We start from the raw sequence: 12644 nt of genomic DNA, 5'->3' as shown, positions 1-12644 counted from the left end.
GGCACAGGTACAGGTGTGAAGCGAGTAGTGCTGCTAATGCTTCATTTAGCCTCCATGTTTAACAAATGACCTGTAAACCAACTGCTGTTTATTCAAACTAGAACACCTGTGTTTCCACGGTGTGGCTGAGTGCACATGCTGCCGTCATTTAAACTAAGATGCATGTTTGTGGGGAAAAGAATATTTCTGAACTAATTCACAACCCACAGTCTCATTCCAAGCTATGTTACGGAGATGTTGTCATATATAAGATGGCCGTGGCTGCACCGCTGCTCTCTTTCACCTGTTTTTTAATTAGACTGAGGCTCCTGTAAGGTTTGCCCATTATCCACACCCATTATTATTGTCATTAAGTCAAAGGAGTAGAAGATATTATGGCTGATTTTTAACAAAAGTAAAATAATTCCTGTGTATATGGATGATATTCTACTTTATTTGCGGACACCTGAAGCCTGTTTCATCACAGAATTAATGGACTACAGTTCATAGTATAATAAACATTTAAATACCCAAAAACCTGAGGCTAGTCCTATTTTAAAATGTATTGTATTGAATTAAATCACTTTTGGATTGAACTTGAACTCGGATTGAATTTAATGTGTTGCATTTGCTTGCTTTTTTCTAATTATGACTACGGTCACACTTACTAAAATAGTTTGCATTGATGACCATTAGCAAGCAAGTAAAGAAGATTTGCAATCAACACTATGGACATGCAGTGCACGCTGGTGACACTACTTCATTTGAATATACACCTGGCCTTGTTTGCAGGTCATTTGAATTCTGTCAAACATGATGGACAGATGCATAAATACAGAAATAGGCAGTAAACTTATGTTTACTTTTATGCTTCCTTAACGGCACTAAACTGCAGTCTGGTGTCTTTAAATGATGTATGAAATATTTCTAAAACACTCATTCAAGGCCTCAACTAGTTATCTGATTATTCTACTTTGTACCGTTGGTTTGGACACTCATGTCTGATAAACGCCCTTTTTGTGACGCCAGTTTTCCAGTTATTAGGATTTGCTTAAGTGTTCTGAAGCAAGAGGACATGTTCTGTCCCACGAACTGAAGAATAATTTGAGAAGAAAATGGACGTTCTGTAGTTGGAGTCACAGTAAATCCTGTATTTGTGGTGCATTATGCAAAACATGACACATTAGCATGATCATCACACTCACAGATGCATAACCACGTATGTATGTACTGTCAGCAGCCAGTGAGCAGGAGGACAATCAGAAACAAGAACTACTGATGAGGTGGGTGCTCTTTAATGACTTCATGATTATAAATGTTAAGATCAATGAAATGACCACCCAACGCGTCCTTTCCCACCAATATTCAAGTTGGTCTCCTTGTTTTTTCCACTTCTGTCAATTTTACAAATGTTTTTAAAAGGTAATTTATTCTCCAATGTATGTTCACATCCATTTCAGGTAAGAGTTGTATTGTATTAATCAACAGTATTCATATGCTGATGCATTTGAAAGTCACCTGTCAAACTAAAAATACCAGCTGAAGTTAGGTTGTTACAGTTACTAACCAAATCGTCCTGGTTTGTGGTATGTTTATGTTCTCTCTGAATATTAGACTAATATTTGACGCAAAATGAAGATGAACTATAACTTAACTGTGTCTCTTCCTCTCTCTACACCTTCTGTCTCCCAGTTCGTCCCCCTAAGTCCAACTACATACAGGAAATATGTCAGAAAACTCCTCTTCCAGCCAGGTCCTACTTTACAGCTGTGCCCACGTCAAAGTTGGCCTTGATATCGCTAACGCCATGATTGCCGTGAAAACCGTCCTCACCCTGCCTCTGTCCATCCTCATCCTCTATCTGGGATACCAACAGTGGCGCTCCTCTACAGCAACAAGCCACTTTGACGTCTTCATCTACCACATGGCTGCCATGGAGCTGATGTGGATCTTGGGGTGCGTCTTCTACCTTTGTGGCATATACTCTGACCTGCAGCTGTCAATAATAGTTGGAACCTGTGCCAAGTTCATTTCTTACTATGGACAGACACTCTTTCACATCCTGACCTGTGTGGATCGATACCTGGCTGTTGTTCACCCCGTCACCTACCGGGGGCTGAAAAATGCACGTGGGGTCAGGATCAGAAATATCAGCCTTGGGTGTGTTTGGCTGCTGAGCTGTGGATTGACGGGTTTTTTACCGTTGCAAATGTCTTCAGACTTCTTCAGCTTGCCATTGATCTGCCTCACAGTCGTCTCCTTCATCGTCATATCGTTTTGCAACCTTTCTACTCTCTGTGTTCTGATTCGCCCGCGGCCAAGAGAAGGGGGCAGGGAAAAGGAGCGAGTTGACCAATCCAAGCGGAGGGCTGTTTACACCATCACAGCCATAATGGGGGTGCTGTGGTTGTGGTTAGTGGGGCTCGTTACTTGCGTTGTTCTGGCAAACTCAGCACTGCTAAGCGACCGTGTCAGCTGTGTGATGATAGCAGCTTCAGGCTGGCTTTATCTGCCCTGCAGTTTGGTGTTACCTCTGTTGTACCTACACAGGGCAAGAAAGCTACCGTGCTGCTCGTACAACAGTGAGTAAAGCCATGGAGTGGGTCTGAGCAAAGCCAGTTCAAACATCACACCTGCTTTTTAGTTATACTGTATAGTCGTTTTATTGTGTGTTAGGTGTGTTAGGTGGTTGGTAAGGCTTTCAAGGTGGTTTAGTTTATCGGATTCTTAATATGTTACAGAGTGTATTCTTACTTTTAAGACATGTTATAATCATGTCTAATATAATGCGCAGTTAGAAATTGAAAGATGTATAAACTGTGAACAGCTTGTGCAGTAATGTGGTTACAGCTAAAAGTCTTCTTTGGGAGGATACATCGATCCAAATCATTTATTTAGTCCCTCAAAATCATAAACAGTGCCCCAAATCTTGCTGCAACATATATGGTGTTAATATAGGAGTGTCTTGTGTGTAGGTATGAGGAAGATAAACAGAACTTTGAGTTATTTGCATGACACAAAACCACAAATGATCATCTGATTAAATTAGGTCTGTTTTCTCATGCCTAGTCATAGTACATTTACCTGAGCTGCAGAGTGTGGGTCAGGGGTCAGGGGTCAGAGGTCAGGGGTCAGAGGTCAGAGGTCAGGGATGATGTGCACAAAACCAAACCACAACAAATGGCTGCCATTTAGGAATCAATGCTTTATTTCAGTGTTGAGTGTGTGTGGATATTAAAGAGACAGTCCATACCAGTGAACAGACATGACAGTAAATACAGAGAGAGAAAGAGCAGGCAAGTGACTTTAAGAGCCATGTTTCAAAAAACTACATATCCATTTGAGGAAAAAAGCAAAAGTGATGTACAACGTTGTTCATCTCAACGTGCAGACTGACAATGACGCCGACCCGAGCCACATGTGGAAATATTCAGGATGATTTTCCTGCTGTGTTACAGAATCTGTTCTTTTACAACTGTAAGGTTTTCATCTCAGAACAAAAGCTCCCTCAAATGGAGGTGTGGTCTACGAACGAGTGGTTGTTAGCTAACTCTTACTTTTGTTTGCAATGGTTTTCAAATCAAGATTACTGAGAAGGCAATTCCATCATATCAACTGTGAAACAACATTCATGTGTATAATTGACATTAAGGCTGAATCTCCAGCAAACAAGGCCCAGACTACTGTAAGACTGAAACAATCAATCCAAAAGTCCTCTTCCAGTTCTCTGTTAGTGAGCCAAACTGGAGCTGTAGCAGCTCTACTGGTCAGAGAACGGACTGGTAACAGACAACATGAACTCCTTTTTGGGACACTGACAACTTTCATTGGAATCTATTACTCTCAACACTTATTACACGTTTTAAAAAAAACAACTTTGTCTGCACTATCTGTAGAAGAGACGGCTAGCATTGTTAGCATTCAGCACTGAAACCAATGGATACAAATAATGGAAAAGTCTTCAGTTAGCTTATTATAACTAGTTGGACTCTTTGTTACAGAAGTAGCATTTTCAAATAAACCTCCTGACATGACACCTCCCTAAAAATGAAGCCCAAACATCTGGATCGCCCCCTCGTGGGGTATATATGTAGTTAGATATATTTTTTAAAGATGGTTTCTGTCTATTTAGGGAGTTCTTATCATTCTGGTGTATCATCAAGTGTTGTTTGATTTTAATTAGATATTCGATGCTATGAAAAGGAGATAAAAGGTCATGATTGACAGCCAACAGTGACATCATTGTCATCCATCTTTGTATTTTCATCCATCTCCATATACAGTCTGGTCTTCATAAGCTTGGTCGCTGAGTTAATCCGTCTACTTAGCTACAGCTAACATAATAGCTTTGCACTAGAAGTGTCCATTGATTTCGAACAGAAACACAATGCTGACAGTTTGTTTTGCTGTCTGATTATTTTTCCACCACAACATGACGACCTTCATTTGACAGAAAAGTAACAGAACAGAACCGTAAACACTGATTTGTCCACTCACGACAGTCAATATAAAATGTATCAAATGTCGACAATCATATTTTGATTCAACAAAACCGACAAAATGTATAAAAAGAAGAAATATAATGGGCACTTAAGAATTTCAATGCACACGGTGGAGCACAATCAAATGGCAAGATAGAACGATTGGAATGGCTAAATGAATAAATAGATAAATAAATAAATAAATAAATAGATAAATAAATGAAGTGTATTTAAAACATTTGATCAGTTGCCAACATGTTGTGTTATTGATTATTCTGCTTCAATAAATATACTGAAAGGCGTTTAAATAATTGATAGTAATTGATAGGACAGCACAAAGACGCTCTCGGTATATTAATGATGAACATTAAAATTTTCCAACTGAACATTAACTTAAATGCTTCTCTTGCCTATTTGATAACTGATATAAATGCTTTGTATTCCTATGATAACTATCACAGAGCACTTTTCCAAAGGGAATTTGTAAATGCTTTGCAATTCAACATGTGTCGTATGTTCCTTAGTGTACTTAACGTTACTGTAAATCATCTCGGGTGCGGGTGAACTGCTTGTAAAATGGGAGCTCATAGGTTGATGTCGACAATCACATATATTACAAAGGCATGCGTCTAGAACACTGAGGCAATGCTTTATGGGTAATAACAGAACGTGTGGAATTGTACAAGCCGGCGGCAGCACTTCTCAGAATCCTCAAGGCGTTCTAGAATCCCTGGCGACGGTGAGGAACGACTCGCTGCATTCTAGAATCCTTGGCTCACTACATTCTAGAATTCCCTCCCCGAGCTTTTCGTCTTTGTTACCGAGATGGCGAGCAGAAAACAGGCGTGTAGAAATGTTACGGATTCCAAGTGTGTTAATTAATTTGAACGTTTTACATGATACTATTAAAGGTATTCTCACAAATATATATGATAGATTTATAGAGTTGTTTTCTTTTTCTCTTTTTTTCTCCTTGCAACAGATTTTTTTTCAGGAAAAATATATGAACACTCAAACCAAGCATAGATAGAGAATGCTGCTCGTTAATTAATCAAATGAATCATTCATCCAGACAATCAGAATCTGAGTCAAGCAATCATTTCTAATGATGAATCTATTGCCTAAGACTTGTAAAGAATACTAGCACGTGGCAAGAAATAAAATAAACATTCTATATTCAGACAATCCTTAATGTACAACAGGCTAAAAGTGGCCCATGTCTTAGTCTAATCATGTTTTGTCGTGACGATCAGAGTGAATAGTCGTCGCTGTAGTCAATGGAAATTTGGAAAGGACGCCTTTTTTGGCAATTCCTGGCTTCATATTTACACATTTACATGTTTTTCAGTACAACCACAGTCCTACTCATGGACTCATTTCCTTTGATGAAGGGCACCCTGACCAGCTCTAATAACTGGGAGCTAATGTTTGCTTCCAGATGTTGGGGGCGGGGATCTGTGGTAACAACCAGACTGAAAGATTATGTCAAACCAAGACGTAGACCTTTTTTAGCTCACTGGCCATTATTAGTTGATTACATAAAAGGCAGAACATTGACAAACTTTAAATTTTTCAATTCATTCTCTCCAAATCAGCATTCTTTATTCATTCATTCGTGCCTTTGATACTCTTTCGATTCCTTTCGCCATCACTCACTTCACTGTGTTTTCAGGGAGCAGTGGTTTCCAAGATGTTTCCGTCATCACCTTGTTTTTGTTTTATTTAAAGCTCTTTTCCTGTATAAAGCCTTTTTTCATCCACTTTGCCATTTCGCTCGCCCAGAGGACTTTCACATCATGAATCAGCCGCTGCATAACTGCCACTCCATTCTCGCATCTCATTCTGTTGAATTTCTCAAAGTTGCACGAGGGGCAGCTGGCTCTTGAATCCACCATCTCTCCATGATCCCTCATCTGCCGCCATCCTCGTCCCTCATTTGTCTTTTAAGAGGATGCAGTCTTGGTCCGACCATCCTCTGTTTCACGTTTTGGTGATTTTACTTCATGAAAATCACCAAAAAGATGCAAAAGCTGGATCAGATATTCATTGTGATGTAGTGATGTACTGATGGCTAATTCTTAATTTTTGCTTCTTCCTCTTTTCTTCCTCCATCTTTGCTTCTTCCTTCCTGTACAGTTTCATGCAAGAATTCCTAGAGTTTGACATCGTGCACCGTATCCGTCCACTCCAGCTCCAAGAGCAGCTCCTTCCATCCACTTCCTTCCTGCCGCCACGTAATTTCTCCATTCAAGCTTCTATCATTGTAGGTAGCGGTAGACTTTGAAGCAGTGGTTGCCTGAGTCAGCCACGACCACGTGTCCATCTGAGGTCAGCGCCAGACCTTGTGGTCCATACAGAGGGTCCGCTGATGTGTTGATGTAGGAGAGGAAGGAGCCGCTTCCATCAAACACCTGGAAGTGTTTGGACACAGAGAGAAAATGTGTTTTGATGCCATTTCCTGCCACGACAGACTGACACACACTGCACAGACACTGTCGTACCTGGATTCTGCTGTTGCCCCAGTCAGCTACAATGATGTTTCCATTAATGTCCACAGCTACACCAGTGGGAGCGTTGAACTGGCCATTTCCCTCACCATTAGAGCCAAATTTCAACACCAGCTCTCCCTCAGGGGTGAAAACCTGACCGGCACAGAGAAAAAGACAGACATCAGGATCCACTGGAGGCTTGTCTACCCTGGTGGTACCCTGGCAAAAGTGCCCCCAAGGATGCCCTCCCTACAGTCTGTAACAGTCCGTCACTATGGGTGCATTACCTCGTATTCAAGCTTTACATTTAATATCCACCTGTTCCTCGCTGAGACAACATTTAATTCTAAAGTACTCAGTTAGGCCTTACCTTGACAGAGTGGTTATGGAAGTCAGTCACAATGATTTCGTTGTTCTTGTTCACTGCTGCAAAGTGTGGACCTTCAGGAGAGCAGCACAGAAAAAACCTTCAGCGCTTCAATTAACAACTCAGCTGCTTTCACTGCTTGTACCTCAGCTGACAGTTCAGTACCAGTACGTGCTCTCGCTTTAACTACAACGTAAACTGCTGTGACTGGTTACACTTTATTTAACTCTTCAACTGCTTCAGCACTACAGCCTCCACATCGACGACTTTAAGGGCCGTAAAATTCAACTGCACATGAAGTTTTCATTACAAGCGAGCACATCATTTGTTTATTTTGCTTTTTTATACTACTTAAGGACTGTTGTGGTTCTTAGAATAAACCCATGACATAAAGTCTTAGTCAAATGATACAGTAACTGCACATGTGGTTGCATTTTTGATGGTAAGTCTGATTTAAATTCATTGGACAATTGATTTAGTAATTTTCTAAAAACATTTAAGACTGGCATCAATTCTTCAGGCTTTTTACTCACGTCTATTCCTTTGAACAAACACTACCTGCAAACTGCTTGTCGCCATTGCCTCGACTACCGAACTTGGTGATGAGCTTGCCGGTCAGCTGGAAGATGAAGACAGTGCACGCCTTGTTGTCAACCACGATCACATGACCATTCTGGTCCACGGACACACCCTTCGGCCCCATGAGTCTACCAGAGCCAAGCTTTGCCTGATGGGTGCCACAAAAAAACAAATTGACAGGAAAGAAACATAAGACGTACGTTAAATATTTTGTTTTATTCATCAGATAATCTACCAGCATTAAAATATGATTTATATATCCAGTGATCCCTTAAAGCTCAGATCAGTGCGCCTACCTTGAACTTGCCCTCGCAGGAGAAGATGCTGACCCATTTGTTGTCGTAGTCGGCAATGATAATGTCACCGCTGGGGTGCACTGCCACGCCTGTGGGACGCTGCAGTTGCCCGGGCGACCGTCCGCGCATCCCAAAGCGACTCTTGAATTCCCCCTCGTTGGAGAATATCTGGAGTGGGGAGACACTGGTGAGGACCCTCGTAGACATACTGCACACTGAAACTAAACTAAAACCAAGTGTGACTCCTTAAAAGAGTGAGGATTCGGCTAAATGTTACCTGGACACACTGATTGTTGCTGTCAGCAATCAGTATCCTGCCACTGGAGGAGGCAGCCACTCCTTGGAGGTTGGTGAACTCTCCTTTATTCCTCCCCTTCGTCCCTGAAAAGAGCAGGACAAAACAAATCTATTTCAAGCGTCTGATCGGTTTTGTACTGTCGTAGTTTCATCTGTGATTTTGGCACCAAACTTTTTTAGATTCAACCTTTTTGAATTTGTTTTGCTTTATTGGCCAAGTTTGTACAAGCAAATCAGGAATTAAGAACAAGAACTATTCTGTTCAGACAGCTGTCTCACCGATCCTGAAGATGAGGTCGTCCTCGATTGGGTTCTGGGTTTTGCGTCGCGGGGTGCCCAGGGCGCTGCTGGCCCTCTTGGAGCCCTTCTTCTTCTGGCCAGGGGACTTCCCTCGTCTCTTCGCCCCCTCAGAGGAGCCTGTGGACGGGGTGGCATTGGCTGCCGAGTTGGTGGCTGTGGTGGTGGAGGGCGACACCTGGACAGACGATGACAGAGGGACAAAACATCATTTTAGGTGATTAGTTAATGGGCATAACCTGAAAACATCCTTCCTCTTTAATTGTGAAAAGGTTCATTTTGGGCTGACATGAAGTAGGCCAGTGGTTGTCAGATATGACCAAACATTTTACCGCCCACCCACCTCGACTTCTGCCTCTAAGATCTTGGTCACAGTCAGTTTGAAGGGGCTTCCTTTGATGTGCTGGTCATACAGACGGAGAGCCAATGAGAAGTCGCCCTCTTTCGGCACAATGTACACAAACTCATAAGTCCCGTTCTTGTGGTCGACGATTTCCCCGTCCACGATGCTGCCGTCCGGGGTGAACACCTGGATCGGCGTAAACACAGGTAACGTTGAGACATGTGGTGTGAATGCATCCACAGAGCTGTTTGAGTGTGGGTGTGAAATGAACCTCGGCTGACAGGATTGCGTTGCCGCTCTTGCAGGCTCCTCCCGACTTGTCTCTTGTCACTATGGTGACTGAAGCAGGATGTCCCACGATGCACTGCTCCAGGCCCGCTCCCATGGCTTCACTCTGGCTCGCCACCGCACTGATGACCACGAGGAAGACAGTTAAATGCCAAAGTACTTTTCAAGCATTGGCCCAAACACATTGTGCCAGCACGGACTTACCTGGTCGTGACAATGGTCCCTAAGTTGTGTATGGACTTCCTCAGCCCATCTGTCTCCAACACCAGATCCAGCTGGTCGTTCTCCTCCGGCGGAAATGGCAGGCCGAGGCCGGCCAGCTCCCCCAGCCTCTCCTGCAGCTGCTGCTCCATCGGCAGGCTCGCCACACATGCCTCCCCGGCCAGAGCCTCCTCTGTCTGGGTACATGTGGCTGAGATGTCCCCCTCTCCCCGGATGAGGCTGTCTAGCTGGGCCTGGAGGACCTGCAGACAAATATCATGTTTTCTGTTTCTTTCACAGCCATACTAGATGAAGAACTCTCTGAACTCTCGGAAACTTGCATCCGTCAAACATGAAGCCATGTGAGCACCTTCTGTTTGAGTCCATATGTGACCTCCAGTTCCATCAGGAGGACACTCTTCCGGACATCCAGCTGCTTATGCAGATCCTCGAAGCTCGACTGGATGTCCTCTTCGATGGAAGCTCTCTGATTGGTCAGCTGTTGGAGGATCTCCTTAATGAAGGACAGGGCGTCTGAAATCTGAGGGAGTCTGGAGAGACAGATACACGGGGAAAGGGGGGTTTAAAGCTGAGGTCAAAAACTTTCCATGGTTGTCAACCACAGAATTATTCCTCTGATTCCCATTTTCAATATGAAAGTAATGAATTTTTAAAATACTTTTCTGTATTTAAATTTCAATTTCTCTGCATCCTGATCAGTCCCTACTTCTCAATCATTAATCTGGGGCTACACTCATTCACATTTCCACGAGCAAATGCATCGTATAACCTTTAACGCAAATCCAGAACGGTTGACATGGATGAGAGAGAGGATTCATCATGTCTCCCTGCTGCTCCACAGTCCTGCATTTCCCAGCTTGTCCACCTGATGTCAGTGTCTCCTGTTAGCTTAAAACTAAGGATCTCTTCAGCATTTCCACCGGGACAGTCCCTACCTGCTCTGGACGGCCCCCAGGCTCTCCTGCAGGCTGCTGCGGTGCTTCTCCAGGGCCTGGCTGAGGGGCACCTTTGCATGCTCCTCGTGGTCCGACACACAGTCCTCACACAGCGCACACTCGCAGGCCGAACAGTACAGGGCTGCCACCTGCACATCAAGAGGTGGGCAGAAAGGGGACAGAGGGGTTAAACGTAGTGCAAGCACAGTTTAATTCATGTGTATCTTCTTTCTTGCTGACAGCTAGATGAGAACATCTGTCTATTAAAGTTGGGGTCATTTGAAATGTCCGCACTCCTGCATGTGATGTGTTGCATGATTATAAGCTGTCAACTGAAACACAGTGAAGGCAGCATGTGTGGCTTCCAGTCAGTACTGGAGGAAATGAAGTAAAGCAAATGTGCCTTATAAAGGTCTAGTCTGGGGTAAGGACTTGTGCAGAGTCCAGTGTTGTGGACAAACTTCAGGTTTGAAATGTTTTGAATGTTGGAGTTTCATCATTTAAAAGCAGTGAAGTCAGAAACCCCAGAATCTATTTAGCCTTCGTTCATGACATCACTTTGCACAAACAGGTGTTTTTGGTGCGACAAATGAAAACGTGTGACAGCCCCACCTTCCCTGCATGTTGCGGGCAGGCGTTTTTGCCGGGCGGAGCCTCCAGGACGGTGCACTCCTCACTGCTGCTATCTGGGGAGTGTTGGTGGGCCTCCATCTGCGAGCGGCAGCCTGGTGGGGGTGAACCTCCGAACACACCCCTTACTCCACACTGCAGCCAGGGGAAGGGGCTGATGCAAGGTTTCCTAATGTATGTATGTATCGTTTGCTTTTTTAATCTCTGCGTCTCACACGTTAGTCCATTGTGCCTTAAAGAGAGGAGGGCCCAAACATTCGGTGATAACTCTTAGCACATGTTGGAGCTGAGCAGCAGCATGTCTCTCGCTGCCGAGGATGAGATGCTGAATGTTCAGACGCACCCCCGTCTGGAGCCTGCTGCCAAATCCACGAGATTAAACCTCCGCGTACCGTCTTCCTGCGGGACGTTTCCACATAGCACCCAGAAAAGACTGTCACCAAATCAGATGTGGGTCTTTTGTGAGTGTACAATCATTCACTTCTGCACAAGCCTGAATTTGATTTATCTTTCTGGTGCTAAAACTCCAGACATGCCCTTTATTTGAGCCTGTAGTCAGTGCACGTCATTCCATTTGACTCCTGTTGGGCGAAAAGGGGTCCGGGCATCCAATAGTCCACAAATGTTCCCTTTAATTCGTCTTTCTGCCTCCATCTGGTGTCTATTGCCAGAGCAATATGTCTCTTGAAATCCCCTTTAAGTCTGATTTGGGGGGAAACCAGGAGACCTCTGTGTTTTAATTCACAGAGGGTTCAAACTGAGGACACCCTGGGGAGAAAAGAGAGAAATGAGGATTAGGTGGAAAAGCAGATAAACATTGACGTGTCCTTTCCTACCAGGTCACATGAGGTCAGCTTCCTGATTTATGTGAGTATTTGCTGTTTGTGTTAAAGGATTTGCTCCAGTTTAGGGTGTTGTCTGTTAATGTTACTAGTAAAGGTTGAATGAAACACACTCCCAGGTAGATGAGGCTCATCTTCAAATGTGGCTTCACTGGAAAACTACTTTTTTAGGCACCACTAGATGGCTCTCCAAGAAGGGAAACCCCCAAACTGTGCTGCTCTACGGAAGCCCCAAGAGGAAAAACTCATTTTCTAGGACTGTATTTATGTGTTTAGAAGAGATGAAGAGAGAGTTTTGGTTAGAAAATCTTTCTTTGAATTTGTAAAACTTCTTTTTCCCACTTGTTTCACAGTTGGCACCTGTTCTCAGATCAGAACAGAGAGAATATAAGTCAGATGAAACTCACTGGCCTCTTTGGGCTTCCTGAAATTTCCGTTAACTGACTGAGAAACTAATTTAACGGTTGGTCATCGCCTCCCATGGTTGAATTACATCAGTTAACATTAGAATGACCTAAATACACATGTTCAGACACACAAGCATCCTCATTCTGTCTTCCCCTCTATAGGAATACCCGTATGTTCCTTCCAGGTGGCGC

General features: G+C 43.5%; 1 protein-coding gene across 1 annotated transcript; it reads right to left on the bottom strand.

Moving 5' to 3' along the window:
• Nucleotides 1-6718: 6718 nt before the first annotated feature.
• Nucleotides 6719-11320, bottom strand: LOC139222557 (tripartite motif-containing protein 2-like). Its single transcript, XM_070854350.1, has 13 exons — nt 11186-11320; nt 10574-10722; nt 9988-10168; nt 9621-9880; nt 9400-9538; nt 9129-9314; nt 8768-8963; nt 8469-8572; nt 8192-8359; nt 7875-8043; nt 7320-7390; nt 6962-7102; nt 6719-6871 (listed from the first exon to the last, which is right to left on the bottom strand). Exons 1-13 carry the CDS (start codon nt 11282-11284, stop codon nt 6719-6721), a joined length of 2016 nt encoding a protein of 671 aa, XP_070710451.1. The 5' UTR covers nt 11285-11320.
• Between the last annotated feature and the right edge of the window lie 1324 nt (nt 11321-12644).

This window comes from Pempheris klunzingeri, chromosome 23 (assembly GCF_042242105.1).
Source record: "Pempheris klunzingeri isolate RE-2024b chromosome 23, fPemKlu1.hap1, whole genome shotgun sequence".
In the NCBI taxonomy this organism is placed as follows: Eukaryota; Metazoa; Chordata; class Actinopteri; order Acropomatiformes; family Pempheridae; genus Pempheris; species Pempheris klunzingeri.
This window is presented reverse-complemented; position numbering and strand designations above follow the sequence as displayed.